Genomic DNA, 16900 nt, shown 5'->3' on the forward strand with positions numbered 1-16900 from the left:
TAAATGTAGTCATGTTTATCTGCTTTGGTATGAGGTGAAGCTTTGTGATATATGGGTTTGGATTTCCAGACGTCTGTGAGGGCATGTTCAGGTATGCGTGTACATTGAAAACAGCATTCTTAGTTACCATCACTGGACCCCGACCCTTATTACATGATTTTCAAAGTGGGGGAGGCCAGCAACCCACAAGCTTCCAATTCATTTGTTGTTGATCACATTGTGGAGCTCATTAACAGGCTTTTGAGCAGCTGTTTTAGATTTTCAATCAGGGGACATGGGGAAGATGGAGGGATTGGGACACCTCAAAATGCAGTCATTGTGAACACAGCAGGAAGCCATGAAGTTGAATGCCTGGCCTGCATTGATCAACATGCTTAAGAAGTGTAGAATAATATTCAATACTCAACTAGTGGTGCAGTGTTGGCATTGCTGGAGCTGAGAGTATTTGAGAGCAGTGGGTGGGAAAACTCTTGACCGGGACATAAGGCTGCTGGCATCACTTGGGCAGCACAGGTTGACAGAAGAAGGCCTGGTGAATGAACATGAGCTGGCTGAGAGAGTTGAGTTAAGAGCAGGCTATTCTGATAATGGAAAGGGAAATGAGGAGGAGTTTCACAAAATACATTCTCCTGGTCAGGAGAAGACCAGTGAGCATAGTAAGGCACTATCCAAGACATCATGTGTGCTGCCCAAGAGTCAACTACCTGCAAATGACAGTGCATCAGTGCCAAAAGAGACTGTACATATCCAGGAAGTTGGTCTCAGATCCTAAATAATCGGATGCCTTACAGCCTTTGTGGCAATCCCCTACATGCAGTCATCAAGTTCAGCATCTAGTATGTTCCAGGAATTATGAGCATGGGTGGTATCTTATGTTAGGCAGGCCATGGTTGCCCAATTTTGGATGGTGGGAGAATACATCCATTTTGAGGCAGATGGGGCATCACAGGCACAGATGATTTGCCACCATCAATCAATTCTCTCAGATCCAGGTGGTTATCAATTATACCCATTTGAAAAAAATTAATTTAGAGTACCCAATTATTTCTTTTGCCAATTAATGGGCAATTTAGCATGACCAAACCACCTAACCTGCACGTCTTTGGTTTGTGGGGGGTGACACCCACGCAGACACGGGGAGAATGCGCAAACTCCACACATACAATGACCCGGGGCTGAGATCAAACCCGGTTCCTCAGCGCTGTAGGCAGTAGTGCTAACCACTGTGCCACCGAGCCGCCCCAATTATACCCATTTAATCATCAAACCAACGATAGACCAGCCAAAAAAATTCTTGAACAGTAAAGGCTTCCACACAATGAATATCCAGCTGGTCTTCAGCCTAACATGTAGACTCCTGGTGGATAAGGGTTATCATCTAAAGTGGTGGCTCCTGATACCCGCCCGGTAACCAGTCACGGATGCAGAGAGGCTGCAAAACCAAAACCAACTAATGTGTACATGTATTAAGCAGACAATTTGCATCTTGAAGATGTGCTTCAGTTGCCTTAAACGGTTGGGTGGTGCCCTCCAGTATGAGCCAGCTAGAATGTCTCACATTGTGGCTGGCTGCTGTGTGCTGCACAACATGACAACACAAACAGGTGTTGAGGTGGACCTGGAACACGACACTTCCTCGGAGTGGAAGGGAGGAGGTAGAGGAAGACAAAGAGCATGTTCCAGAGGAGCTCAGACAGAGTTTAGGCATTGGAGGAAGGCAGCTTAGTTATCCCAAGCGTTATGACAATTGGAAGGCAGGCATAACTGCAAGGCCGTTATGCTAATTCAACAATGTTTCACATGAGTAGCTTTTAGTTCTATGACAGAAGACTCTAATTCACCTTTTATAAGAGAGTTATTATCCAGCAAGCACACACATCTGACTAATCCCATTAGAAGGAAAATGGGGTCTCCACCAGCAGTCTGCAACAACATAAACAATGGCTCCACAGGAAATCTGGCCCTGCCATCTGTTGCCCTTAACTGCATGTCCATTTTGACATCAAGCAATAACATACGTCTCATTGTAGGCATAAAGATGATGAAACTGAGACAATCAATGATTTGAAAATAATTTGGATGGGTACAGAATCACAGAATAATACACTGCAGAAGAGGCCCTTCGGCCCATTGAGTCTGCACTGACGCATGAAAAATACCTGATCTGCCTACCTAATCACACTTGCCAGCACTTGGCCCATAACCTTGAATGCTATGATACGCCAAGTGTTCATCCAGGTACTTTTTAAAAGGATGTGAGGCAACCTGCCTCTACCACCATCTCAGGCAGTGCATTCCAGACCATCACCACCACCAGCCTCTTTGACTGCCTCAGCTCTTTCATGGCATCCATGCGTACTGGAAACATCTACTCGCTGGGAGGCAGCTGGCATCCACTCTGTGCATCTCTGCACCTTCAGTGACACTGAACAATCACTCTGTTCCCCTCCACACATGGCCCTCTGGTGGATGGGATTCTCTGTCCCACCAGGCCCATTTTCCAGCACGACAGCCCCGCGCCGGGCCGGAGTATCCCTGCAACTGTGCCACGCCGCCCCGACGCCGGCACTCGATTCTCCTCGGAGTGAAGAATCGGCGCCATTGACGCGGTGCGTTAGGCGCGTTCTAGTCGCTGGCCGCTCTATGCGGCCGGGCCGCCGATTCTCTGGCCCAGATGGGCCGAGCGGCCGCTCTAAAAAGGCAGATTCCGGAGGGCTCCGACCCCAGGGGGGGTGCCTGGCTTGCGATTGGGGCCCACCGATCGGCGGGCCGGCCTCTCGCTCCCCGGGCCTATTTTCTTACGCTCCGACCCCTGAACTCCCATATTGTGTTGGGGCTGGCACGTTGAGGGAGGCCACCGCGCATGCGCGGCGCACAGTTCGATGGGAGGCTGGAGCGGCGTCAACAGCTCCAGCGCTGTGCTGGCCCCCTGTTGGGGCCAGAATCGGTACTCCCAGCGGCCGTTCACACCGTCGTCTGACGGCGTGGACACTGCTGCCGAATGGGAGAATCCCCCCCCCCCCCCCAGCTTTCCCATTGTAGCCATGCCACTGTAGCCATCCCACGCCATTGGGTAACCTGCGGGCGTGGGTGTGCTGCCAAAAAAAGCGGAGGATCCCGCTGGCGGAGAATCCCACAGAAGGTTTTGACGAGAACTTGTACTACTCAGCAGTTACCTCAGCACAACCAAGACAATAGATGATAGCCATTATATAACTACAGCACACTCATTGAGCTAGAGTACCCTCCATTCCCTTCTGAAAATTGGGTTATATTGTCCCGTCTCACCTTTGCTGACGGTCTGACGTGAAGCTGTGGTACACCACCACCTGTCCAAAACAACACCACTCATATAGTATGAAGAAAGAATATATGATTTAATGTTTGTTCTTACAAAACATGTAGCATACTGAGAAATATCACGAGAAAATGTTGATCTTGACTTGCGAGTATTCGGAGAATAAGGAAATCAAATTAAGGAAAGCAAATATGAGAGTCGGAGTTTTCTTTCAAGTTTGGGGAGTGAAATAGGAAGGGAGGCGTGTTTGCAGGAGGAGCCAGAGAATGGACGTAGCATCGCGGTCACTTTAATTGCAAATGGGAGAGGAAGTGGAGTGATGAAGACTGATAATTAGACTTGGGCAAAGAAACCGTCCCCTGACTATAAAAATGGTCTCGTTTAACTATAGAGGGCGCTGACTTTCTCGGTCAGTGCAGTTTGATCATACAACAAGAGAGAAGGAAAGGGAGAGCAGAAAGGATCACCCGGGCTCGGGGCGGTGGAACCAAAGCACATCGCTAAGAAATGGCCGGAAGATTGTGCTGGAGCCGAGGTTGGACAGTGCCCGTTCTCATTCTAGGGCTTTGTGCTGTTTCTAGCCGGACTGAGGAGGACAGCTTTAGCGCAGAGGTAAAGAAGACATCCAAACTCCGGTTGGAGTCAGTTTTCAAGTCGGGTCGCTGCATGCACAGCTGCTACAGTATTCGTACAGACAAACGCATCTTCGTATAGCTGTTGCTGATCTGACTGTACACTATTAACAAACACCGGGAAATACAATGTTGATACACGTTATTTCTGTACAGTATAAAGTATGCATGGTTGGACTCGTCGGCCAGTATTAAAGCGTGCTAATAAATTGCACAGTATTAATATGCATTTAGTCGATGTTCAATAATATATTAATGGCTTGACTAATTTTACAGTATTAATTTGCATGGTTTGATCATTGCGCAGTATTACTCAATGTTTTTATTTGCTGTACAAAATTAATATACATCCCTAAACTCATTCAGTACTATAATATGCTATTAAACTGCATTGTATTAAAATACATGAATTTATTCATTGCACATTACTGATACTTATGAATAGATTCACTGATCAGTATTGATGTGGAAGATAGTCTCACTGTACTTCATTAATATACATTCATTGTTCCATTATTCAATATTAAAGTGGACTAATACATTCACAGCATTGAGTTGCATGGCTGACCTGTCGGTAACAGTGCAAATACATTTCTAACATTGAAATGCATGCATATGTTTATTGTCCACTATTAAAGTGCACTGATTCATTTGCAGTATTAAGGTGCATGTGTATATTCTCAGAACAACACATTTGCTAATAAAGGTAAAATGTTAAGCTGCATGAATATACCCATTGTCTCATATTAATGTGCATGAATTAACCTGATAATATAGGTGGATGAATCGGAGAGTGAGAATATAAAGGCTAACATATTGAATCCATTAATTTGCAGTCAATAATACTCTACATTATTAATATACACAAGTGTTACCAAGCACAATTAGACTGCATTTTATTATGCTAATTGTATGCTACTTAGATAATGATCTTAATTGAACAATAGTACTCAGATCCATTTACGTTACTGTACACCGTTTAATGAACTGAGCCTGACTGTAGGGTGTGATTATTGTGCAGTGATAGGCTCTGTAAAGTATACTCTACAGTTAGTTTTTACACAATAGGATCATTAACTGATAGACTCTCTTTATGCTGTCAATAGCAGGGAACCACAATAAATATTAACGAACACTGATCGAGTCAGGTCAGTAGCTACAGGCAAAAGACTTGTTTATTCAGTATAAATAATCAGGCAGTAGTGAACTCCAAGAATATATGTACATTAAAGATTCTACTGGTGCTGCTGAGTTTTATGGTTATAACTCCAGGTAATACAGTCATTGTCATCAGATTCTATGTCTGATTTGGTTTTAAAATATTGTTGACATTGGACTTTAATACTGTGCTTGAAGCTTGTGGTTCAGAAAACCAAGAGTGAGAGCTTAAGGTAGTTACTGTGACTGACTAGATGTGGGAAAGTGTGTTCATAGAATCACTATAGTGGAGAAGGAGGCCATCCAGCCCCCATTGAGTCTGCACCGATCCTCCAAAAGACCATTCTATCTAAACACAATCCCCACTCTATCCTGTATCCCCGCATAACCTTTGGACATTAAGGGACAATTTAGCATGCCAGTCCACCTAACCTGCACATCTTTGGACCGTGGCAGAAAACCGGAGCACCGGGAGGAAACTCATGCAGACACTGGGAGAATGTAAAACTCCAGACAGACGGTCACCCGAGGTCAGAATCGAACCCGGGACCCTAGCACTGAGATAGCAGTGCTAACTACTCTGCCACCATGCTGCCCTTTTCAAGAATTGATACTGGAAACGCTATTGCTCACAATTTGCATAAACCGCCAATTTGGAGGTCTTTATAATATGAATTACTATTACCGGAAGACATTAATAAACTTGCAGAGCAGGCGTATAGCTGGCAGAAAAATTTCAATATAGCTAATTGCGATATGGTGCACTTTAGTAGGAAGAATATCGAGACCATTGTCTCCATTGAAAATAAGACCAAATGAGGTAACGTTGCAAAGGGATGTAAGGGTAGAGATGCAGAAATCACAAGGAGGAAAACAGTTAATAAGACCATAAAACAAACTAAACAGCGCACTGGGTTTTATTGCTTCAGGGATAAAACTGAGAAGTAGAGAAGCCATATTAAATTGATATCAAACTTTGGGTAGACCACATTTGGTATACCATGCACAGTTCTAGTCTCCATATAATTCTGAACTAATTAAGGTACTGGAGAAGGAACAAAGATTTATATTAGAATTCAGATATTATACCTACCAGGAAAGATTGAACAGGTTGGGATTATTTCCTTTGGAAAGAGAAGGTGAATTATGAAACCGTTTATTTGATTAGAAGATGGCAGCTAAATTTGGGTGGTTTGCCTGTATTTGGTGCAAATTTAGTACCAAAATAATGTCCATGCTCTGAGCAGACACAACTTGAATGGTATATGCTAGACCATTTTGGTGAGGGTGTGAGTGTGATTTGTGGGAGGTGTGCCAGATGTACGGGGAGGAGGTTGGTTCTTGCCAACTTGGAACTATTGCAGCTATTTTCAACCTCACTAATCCAGCTGATGCCCTCTGTTAAACATCCATAGTTGAGCATGCATTCAGCAGTAGAAAGGACCTTCCCATCAGCACCCCTCAAAGGGATCATCAGCTACTTTCAGTTTTGTTGCTGATTGATTTCTGCTGGCTCCGCCTCAGTTAGAAATGCTGTGAATTTCTATTGCTATTTAAAAGTTGGTGAAATTGACAGGGAGTGGTGTTGCATGTAGTGAAAGCCTTGCTTCTGGTCAAACCAGTCATGCGTGCTTTAGTTATCATTCTTCTTCTGGTCTACTGTATGACAAGGAAATTGAGCAGAGGTAATTCAGGGAAAAACAAGCTGCCTGCAGAGAGAAAAGGACAAGAGGCAGTGGGACTATGCATGAGGTCTTATCAACCCAAGTCTTCAGGAACCATTTCTCTTCCCTGAAGCTAAGACAAGAGCAGAATTTGCAACATGAAGGCAGTGATCGAAAAAATCAACCACTTGCAGGCAGACCTGCAGCCTTAAAGCAGGATGAGGAAGGTGCTATTAGTGGCTGTCCAAGTAGCGTGGCCATGACTTCTTTACACCAGGGTTCTTCCAGGCCGGGGCAGGTGATATCTTTAACATTTCCCAGTTTTCTGTCTACTGCTGTATAAAGTAGGAAATTGATACACTTTATGCCTCATTGCCTTCTTTAACCTGAGGGAAAGAGGCAGATAATGCAGGTGGCTTCACCAGGATAATGGATTTTCCTAAGCTGCATGGTGCCATTAACTGTGCACATATGGTTTTGCATAACCAGGGGCTGGTTTAGCACAGTGGGCTAAACAGCTGGCTTGTAAGACAGAACAAGGCCAGCAGTGCAGGTTCAATTCCTGTACCAGTCTCCCCGACCAGGCGCCGGAATGTGGCGACTAGGGTCTTTTCACAGTAACTTAATTGAAGCCTACTTTTGACAAGCGATTATTATTATTATTATTATTATTATTATTATTATATTATTATTATTTAAAAGCAGAATATCTACCACAACCACTCCCTGAGTATGCATTTGGTGTGTGGCCATGCTCAGCTTATAAAAAAGGTGACTGACCAGTATGTTGGAAGAAGGTTTGATGCTTTTATTCTGAGCAGTCTGTTGTTCAGAATTTGAGCCACCTTGTCAAACTAGAAGGTCGCGGCTGGGCTGCAAGGGCTATCGTTTCTACATTTGGCTAAAGACTTTGGTATGCAATGCAATGAGTGCGATGACTATGAGAGCCACAGGAAACCTCCTAGAGAAAACTATTAGGGGGCTCAAGCAATGCTTTCACTGCTTGAATGCTTTGTAGGAACCCTGCAGCACTCACCAGGCATTTGTCACCAGCTCTGTAGTTTCTTGCATAGCTTTACCATTGTAAGGGCACAGACGTTGCCACCAGGCATACAGTGATTGGCTGGGGAGGAAGGAAGGAGGCAATCAATTCATCTCCTTTCTGTTTGAGCTCTCTTTGATTACCTCATCCAACTGTGGTACCATTGAACACAATGCCAATTCTATACAGACCCACATATTACCTTTCCCCTGTCACTGACTATTACAACTTCATGACCAGAAATAACCACGTCAAAATAACAGTTTCAAGCTAGCTTTATCTAAAAGATATTCAATATTTCATTGTTATGCATTTCCATTATGACTTTGCATTGGCTAATGCACCTATTCAGTGTTACTCCAATGGCTGCAGTATGCTGGTGGAATGCTGCTGATTTTCAGTAGGGGAGACTAAAGGTGGGCTTGCAGGATGTCCTCAACCAGCTCTGGGCCAAGAAGGTCCGCCTTCAGACTGCAGCAGCTTGACATGGGCGGAAACAGTCTCAGCTGGCTGACTGACTGGCAACAGCAGGAACAGTCCTGTTGTCATCGTGGTGGAAGGACAGATGCTGTCTCTCTGAAAGAGGACAGCAGATCTGTGCTCCATGGAGTCATCGCCACTCGTCATGGGTAGGGCCTCAACAAGCCAAGTGACCTGTACAAGGATAGATTACTAACCTGCTGTGAGACCCTACCTGCTTTTTGAACACTGGTATCAACAGCATTAATGATACTGTCAAAGCCTGCTTTGCAGCAAGCTGAGATTGGATGACCTTAATCTGAGCTTCCATTGCAGAACTCAGACACTGGGTGGCCATTGTTTGTGCTGCAATGGAAGTTAAAGTATAAAGATTCAGATGCTGTACCTTGGTTGGGTCTACATGTGTTTTCATGGAGTTGGCCTCAACCCTTCCATGTTGGGCTATGAGATCTGTGGCAAGTTTGCATCTAACTCCTCCACCCTCCTTCATGGTGATAGCAGTCCATGTGGCAAACCTGACAAAATCTGTCATTATCAAAGTACGGCTGGGCGGGTGGGGGGTGTATAACTTCACAGTTCCTTTAACAGCTCAAAAGATTAACAGTTTAGATGTCTTTGATGTGAGTCATGTGCGGTGGTGCGGTGGCACAGTGGTTAGCCCTGCTGCCTCACTGCTAGCGACCTGGGTTCGATTCCGACCTCGGTAACTGTCTGTGTCGAGTTTGCACATTCTCCCCGTGACCGCGTGGGTTTCCTCCGGGTATTCCGCTTTTCTCCCACATTCCAAACATGTGCAGGTTAGGTGGATTGGCCATGACAAATTGCTCTTAGGGTGGGGTTACAGGGTAGGGGATTGGGCCTAGGTAGGGTGGTCTTTTGAAGTGTCGGTGCAGACTCGATGGGCCAAATGGCCTCTTTCTGCACTGTAGGGATTCTATGATTGTGCATCCTCTCGGCCTTTTACCATATGCTGCCCCATTAAGTCCTTATTTTAGTCATCTGGTGCAGAACTCAACCTCAAGGGAACTGGCACATGTGCAAGCCTTGCCTCCTGCCTTGGTTGCAGGCCACTCATGCCTGGTGATTCACCTTACCCATATCCTGTTTCTGTACAGCCCTCTAAAGTTTACAGAGTCCCATTGTTTGGGTTGGTCCTGTGAGTGTGAGATTGAATGATCATTTTTCATTGTCACCGTCTTGTTCCTCTTGAATTCTATACTCCCATGCCACTGCCTAACCAGGTGGCAGTTCTTGGGAGATAAGCACAAGGGTAGGGTTACAATGAGGAAAAAGGGAGAAAACAGGAAGCACATGCTTACATCAGAAAAAAATGGGATGAGAGAAGTGGAATGTGAGACGGTCGATTAGGTCATTCGATGACCTACTCATGGTTGTGACCGCTCCAATAGTAGTCAGTACCATCTTCTCCATTGGACTGATGCATGTCCCTTTCCAGTTAGGTGCTGCTGCCTGTAGTTGTACACACCACCTTGTCTGCAAGAGAGAGGGCAGTGTGTCAGTGAGTATGGTGCAATTATTTGGGTGATGAGGCCGTCATGGTTAAATAACTGGCAAAGTGTGCAAGCTGCGAGATGTGGTTGTGAGGCAAGCAGCAGTGGTATGTTTGTAGAGGTGAAGTGAAGCTGTGAATGTGAAGTACGAGCAGTAGCTGATACAAAATGTGAGTAGTTGAGTGAAGGGGCAAGGGCTGGTAGTCATGGAGCTGTGTGTGAGACTAGCGTTTCATTTGTAAGGGTTTGGCATTTGAAGATGAGTGTAATGAGCTTGACCACTTGTGAGTTCATTGAATCACTTGTGGCACTGCATTCAGGTCCTTGGGGCTAGACTGCTGACATTGATTGTGATGACTATCTGCTGCCATCTATTTCTCAATGTCTATCTGGATGAACTTCAGGGTAGAGGACTTCACTGCGGACACCTCTTGCATCGTGGGCTCCAGTGCTACATAAGAGAATCTTGTTGTATGCTTCTCTCCTGCTGTGTCATATTCAATGTTCTGACAGGTTATATACTCGCCCCCTGCAATTTTCGGCACCTACTGTAGCCAGAATGCACCTCCACTCTAAGAATTACAAGCTGGTTTTAAGTGATGCAGGCTAGCTATACATGCTGCTAGCCTTTGAAGAATGTGGGCCGTCGGTGAGATGTGGAGTCACTCTGCACACTACTACCTTTTTAATTAGCAACAGCACCAAGTGTGCAGTACACAATCTCCATACTCATTTTCTGGCTGTATCCACTTTGTCCCCCAGTGTTTCTACATGTGAGGGAGATCAAAACCAGGAATCTTAATTATAAAGCAGTCACTAGCAAATCCAATTCTGGAGAAACGTATTCTATTCAAAGAATGTGGAAGAAGTAGTTGAAGCAAATGAAATAAATGCATTTAAGGACAAGCTAGGTAAACACATGATGGAAAATGCTGGTAGGATTAGATGTTGAAAGATGGGAGGGTGCTTGTGAGGAACATAAACACCAGGATGGCCCACTTGAGCCAGATGGCCTATTCCTGTGCTGTACAATAAAAGTGTATTTCTATATATCCATTCAACTAATTATTGGGAAGAATTGCTTTGCTTAATATATAGTGCCACCAGACTGAACAGACAAACTAAACATCTTTTTAATATCAGTAATTCTTCCATCAAGGGCTTTCACCTTGTTAGTGATTGTAGTAATCCACGGGAGGCAGGAGTTCCGTCACCACACCAATATTTATTTACAATAACGATATTACAGGAGCAGCTACAAACAGTGCTGCTAGCAGTCCAGTCAACTTAAGACTGGCTCACAAAGCCTACACAGGTGATTATATAGGCCCCCTCAATGAGCTATCATTGAGGGAAGCAGGGAGCTTCTTCCTGCTCCTCATGTCTGGGTCTGTCACCTCCTGTGTTGTCCGCCGGGTCGTTCTCCGAAGTGGGCGGGGTGTACCTTATAGGTGCCCGTCTTTTCCTTGACGACCTCCTTGGAAGTTGTTCTTCCTCCTCCTTGGGGAGAGGTGTCACGGCGGCCTCGTCGAGCGTGTCCACCTCCGACTCTGACGACTGGATGACGGGGTTTGGAGAAATTGCTCGGGGCTGGGGTGTGGGTATCCTTTCCGTCTGGGCTATCCCATAATAGGATACCATCTTCTACGGTTATTTGGTCCCTTCTGCTCCAGTATGGGTGCATCTGGGGCTCCACTGGTCTTTCCAGTTCCCTGTTAGCAGTAAATGCTTCATCTTGGCTAAAACTGGGTCTTTTTGCGTCCACAACCAAATATGTTGTGTGTCTACTGGTAGGATGTCCAAAAAATTTAGAGTCATTACTGTCTCCTCTACTTTTGGTATTTGTGGCGGAGTGTCCGGGAAGGGAAGTCTGCTCAAAGCATCTGCATTTGCTACTCGCGTTTCCGATCTGTGCTCCAGAACGTATCTATACGCCGCCAGTAGCAACGCCCAACTTTGGATTCTAGCTGATGCAATCGGGGGTATTGACTTGTCTTCTTTTAATAATCCTAATAACGGTTTATGGTCCGTCACTATGGTGAAATTCCGCCCGTACAGATACTGGTGAAATTTTTTTACTGCGAATATCACCGCCAGTCCTTCCTTCTCGATTTGGGCGTACTTCCTCTCAGCCATCGCCAAGGTCCTCGAAGCATAGGCTATTGGCCGTTCTTCCCCATTCCTTCCTCTATGGGCTAAGACGGCTCCTATCCCGTAGGGGGATGCATCACAAGTGACCACCAACTCCTTCCTTGGGTCATAATGCTCTAGGACATTTTCGGATGACAGCTGTTCCTTAATGTCCCTAAATGCTCGGTTTTGGCGGGTGGATCATTTCCATTCTTGCCCCTTTTTTAGTAGCTGGTGGAGGGGTTCTAGGATGGACGCCCTATTTTCAATAAATTTTCCATAATAGGTTACCAACCCTAGAAATGATCGTAACTCCTGGACTGTGGTGGGAGCTGGGACTTCTTTTATTGCCCTTACTCTGTCTTCTAATAGGTGTAAGCCTGACTCGTCTACTTTATATCCCAGGTACGTCACTTGTGGGGCCAGAAAAACACATTTTTCCCTTTTTAGCCGTACGCCTGCCTTTGCGAAATGCCTGAGCACTTCCTCCAGGTTCCTTAAGTGTTCCCTGTTTGTCCTACCCGTGATTAAGACATCGTCCAAATAAATCGCCACCTGCGGTACTCCCTGCAGAATATTTTCCATCGTACGCTGGAATATAGCGCAGGCTGATGACACTCCGAAAGGTAGCCTCGTGTAACGAAAAAGGCCCTTCAGGGTGTTGATCGTAGCGAACTTCTGGGAGCCCTTGTCCAGTTTTAACTGCAGGTAGGCGTGGTTCATGTCCAGTTTCATGAACAAAAGCCCACCTGCCAATTTGGCATATAGGTCGTCTATTTTCAGGATTGGGTATTTGTCCAGCGGTGCGTATTTGTTTACTGTCTGTTTGAAATCTCCACAGAGACGTATCGAGCCGTCGGGCTTCAAAATTGGTACCACCGGCGCTGCCCATTCCAAGAACTGTACTGGTCTGATAATGCCGTCGCACCGTAACCATTTTATTTCGTCATCTACTTTCTTCCTTAATGCAAAAGGTACCGGCCTGGCCTTACAAAATTTCGGAAGGGCTTCTGGGTCCACGTGCAAAGTTGCTTTGGCGCCTATGATTTCCCCCAAACCTTCCTGGAAGACCTCCGGGTATTTTTGGAGTACTCCACTCAACTGCCCGCTTCCACTCTGGAAAATTTTCATCCAATCTAATTTTAGGTCTTTCAGCCAGTTCCGTCCAATTAAGCTCGGTCCAGAGCCCTCTACTATAGTCAACGGTAATCTGAGCAATTGTTTCTCATATTCCACGGGTACATGAGTCATGCCTAGAACTTCCAGGGGTTCCCCCGTGTAGGTGTTAAGTTTCGTCAATGTTTTTGTTAGGGTTAGTGGCTGGAGTCCATCTTTGATTTTTCCAAATGCTGCCACTCCCATTACTGATACGGCCGCCCCCGTGTCTATTTCCATTATTGTTGGCCGCCCGTTCACCCGTGGGGTAATCCTAATGGGTTCTGCTTTCTTCGTTGCAATATTATATAATTGTTCCCCTTTGGAGGAGGATGGGGCGTCTAGGTTGTGTACTTCCCTGTGTCCCCACCTGCTATTCCTCTTTTGCCACCTCCTTCTAGGGTTTCTGTCGTTGTTACCCCACTCTGTCTGGTGCCAGAAACGGTCCTTCTCTGTTGGGGGAGCCTCAGCCGGTACTTCCCTCTGTCTCCAGTTAGTCCTGGCAGACTTGGGGGCAGTTCTGGGGTTTTCCTTTTTCCCTCTATTCCTCAGGTTTTTCCTGAGAGCGGCTATCTGGTAGCAGGACCCGTTGTAGTAGTCCCTCTCACAGGTATCTACCTCCATTGGCGTGCCCTGTAGTTCCTGCGCCCCACTTGCTGCCTTTTCTAGGGACAGTGCGAGCTGTAACGCCTGCCTGCAGTCTAGCTCTGTTTCCGTCAACAGGCGTTTCTGTATTGTGAGGTCGTTTATACCACACACTAACCGGTCCCGAAGCATTTCATTTAGCGTCAGGCCGAACTCACATTTTTCCGCCAGCCTTCTCAGGCGGGTCAAGAAATTCGTGACTGACTCCCTGTTTTCCCGCTTCACTGTGTAGAATCTGTACCTACGCAAAATGAGGGGTGGTTTTGGGTCGTAGTGCTCTTTCACCAACTCCGTTACCTCTTGGAAAGTTTTCGTGTCCGGCTCATCGGGATTAGTCAGACTACGTATAATGGCGAAAGCTGAGGGTCCGCACGCCAACAGCAGGATAAGCCGTCTCCTTCCATCCATCAGTATATCATTTGCCCGGAAGAAGTAACACATTCTCTCCACATACTGGGACCAGTCCTCAATAGCCGGGTCGAATGCCTCTAACCTTCCAAAAAACGGCATTTTTAAAATGGCAAGGCTTACCCTCCGAGTGCGGCAGCTGGTCTCCGCAAAATTCTTAGTTTACCTCGTCGCCACTGTAGTAATCCACGGGAGGCAGGCGTTCCGTCACCACACCAATATTTATTTACAATAACGATATTACAGGAGCAGCGACAAACAGTGCTGCTAGCAGTCCAGTCAACTTAAGACTGGCTCACAAAGCCTACACAAGTGATTATATGGGCCCCCTCAATGAGCTATCATTGAGGGAGCTCATACTCCAATTGGCCAACCAATACAGTGATGTTTTTATGAGGAACTCCTGAGCAGCGAAGAAACTGATTAACAAAATGAAGGGATGATATAGTACAATCAGATACAAAGATAGTGGGGGTGATTTTCTGGGATTGTTAACCGCGGGCGCAAATCCCATTATGGCCATTAAATATAGTGAGAGGCCAAAAATAGGATTATTGCTGGTAGGAAATCCGAATGTGATTTTCCCAGCCCCCTCTCGCTGACATAATGAGATCATGCCCAGGAAGGGAAAGAACCTGATTTGAATCTTAAGTCAGATGTTCTGGCCTCACTGAATCTTCCTGCCAACTAGCGCGATGTTGCACAGGCGGTAGTTACTGTTGCTCTTTTAAAACATGGACCAGGCGCCATGTACTCCGAGAGGAAGTAAGGAGGTGAGTCCCACTCTCCACTTAGTGTCAGGTGCACAAGGGGAAAGAAACCGCTCGCCAGATGGCTAGGTGGGATCCTTCAAGGATGTTGGGGGTGTCGGGCTGGGGGTGAGGGGGCCAGATCAGGGGTCTCCCATGGGATCCGGGTCACCGTGGGTCTGTGTTGCCTCGAGACATGCTGTCTTTGAGGTTTAACATCCATTAATACTGTACAGCACATCAGCAGGCTGACTGTCCAAAATATTCTTACAAGAAGGAGCTATTCTGCATTTGTCTCCTGGAGAAGGATCTCAAACCCCATGAAGTTTGAATAGGCTCTGTTTTTTTATTTGTTCATGGGATGTGGGTGTCACAGGCTGGGCCAGCATTTATTACCCATCCCTAATTGTCCTTGAGGGGGCAATTAAATAAGAATCTACCATGTTGCTGTGAATCTTTAATTAGTAATCTTTATTGTCACAAGTAGGCTTACATTAACACTGCAATGAAGTTACTGTGAAAATACCCTAGTTGCCACATTCCGGCGCTAGTTCGGGGACACCGAGGGAGAATTCAGAATGTCCAATTCACCTAACAGTATGTCTTTTGGTCCTTGTGGGAGAAACTGGAGAACCCAGAGGAAATCCACGCAGACACGGGGAGATTGTGCAGACTCCGCACAGACAGTGACCCAAGCAGGAATTGGACCTGGGAATCTGGCGCTGTGAAACAACAGTGCTAACCACTGTGCCGCCCAAGTCATGTGTAGGCCAGATCGAGTAAGGACGGCAGATTTTCTTCCCTAAAGGGCATTAGTGAACCCAATGAGTTTTAATGAAAATTGACAATGGTTTCATGGTCATCATTAGTCTTTTAATTCCACGTCTTCATTGAATTCAAATTTTACCATCTGCATTGACAGGATTTGAACCTGGGTCCACAGAGCATTACTGTGGGTCTCTGGTGTACTGCTGCTGATGTTAAGGGAGGGAACAAGCAGATGGGAAACTATAGGCATCTATGAAGGGGCACAGACAGTAACAGTGACTGGTGGGTGAAGCGATGATGTGTTATGGACAACACCTATTTTGGTAACGCTAGCCGCCAGAGACTGGGTGCAATTGTCAGTCTCATGGATCATAGGGAAATGAGTGTTGGGAAGCATTAAGGGTAGTGGGATGAATCACTTACCCTGACTGTCTCTCTCTCCTCTAATTTCTCCCAGATTATTGAACCAGTGTAGGTATGGAGCCAGTGGAGCTGGCGATTATCTTGAGTATTGCTCTGGAGTTGGACAGACAGTGCCGACTCCAACAAGTCCAACCCAGGCTGTAGCCTGCGCCAATAGAACTGGTAAAGCACTGAACCCCTCCGCCCATCAGGCCAAGGAGGATGAGTCCAAGATCATGGAGAAGGAGACCTTGTGTGTACAGGACCCAAATGTTCTTCATTGAGTTGTCGAACACCATGCTCCAACTGAACAAGGAGCCAGTGTGGCACCTCTGCCATGTCCTTGTGGATCTGACACCATGTGGAGAAGGAGGATAACTGCACCCAGTGGTCGTGAAGCTCACAGCAGCCCTGAACTGCTACACAACTGCGCTGTTCCAGTCTTCGAGCGGCAACCTAGGTGGCATCTCTCAATCATCAGCCCACAAGTTCATCCGGGAGGTGACGGATGCTCTGTATGCCTGGGCCTCCGAATACATCCAGTTTGCTCTTGACCAGATCCAGCAAGATGCCTGGGCTGCAGGATTTGCTGCCACCACTGCGATGCCTTAGGTCTTTGGGGCCATTTACTGGACGCATATCACTTTGAGAACATCATGGTATCAGAAAGTGCTCCTCATCAACAGTAACAGGTATCCCTCGTTTGTGACCACTGCTTTGCATCATGTACGTGTGTGCACGCTTCCCAGGAAGTATGCATGATAGCCAATAACTGATTCCTAAGGTCTAGCCAGGGTCTTCAAGGTTGAAAGGGCTACTCGTTGAGGTCATGGCGGATGATGCCAGTGCGGAGGCCCG

At 46.2% G+C, this 16900-nt stretch overlaps 1 protein-coding gene across 1 annotated transcript in view; it reads left to right on the forward strand.

Moving 5' to 3' along the window:
* The first annotated feature begins 3550 nt into the window (after positions 1-3550).
* mmp15b (matrix metallopeptidase 15b) overlaps positions 3551-16900 on the forward strand; it is a 140068-nt gene continuing 126718 nt past the window's right edge. The window contains exon 1 of the mRNA XM_038806990.1: positions 3551-3910. Within this exon, the coding sequence (XP_038662918.1) occupies positions 3806-3910 (105 nt within the window). The 5' untranslated portion in view covers positions 3551-3805. The remainder of the gene's footprint in view (positions 3911-16900) is intronic.

Source organism: Scyliorhinus canicula, chromosome 9 (assembly GCF_902713615.1).
Source record: "Scyliorhinus canicula chromosome 9, sScyCan1.1, whole genome shotgun sequence".
NCBI lineage: Eukaryota > Metazoa > Chordata > Chondrichthyes > Carcharhiniformes > Scyliorhinidae > Scyliorhinus > Scyliorhinus canicula.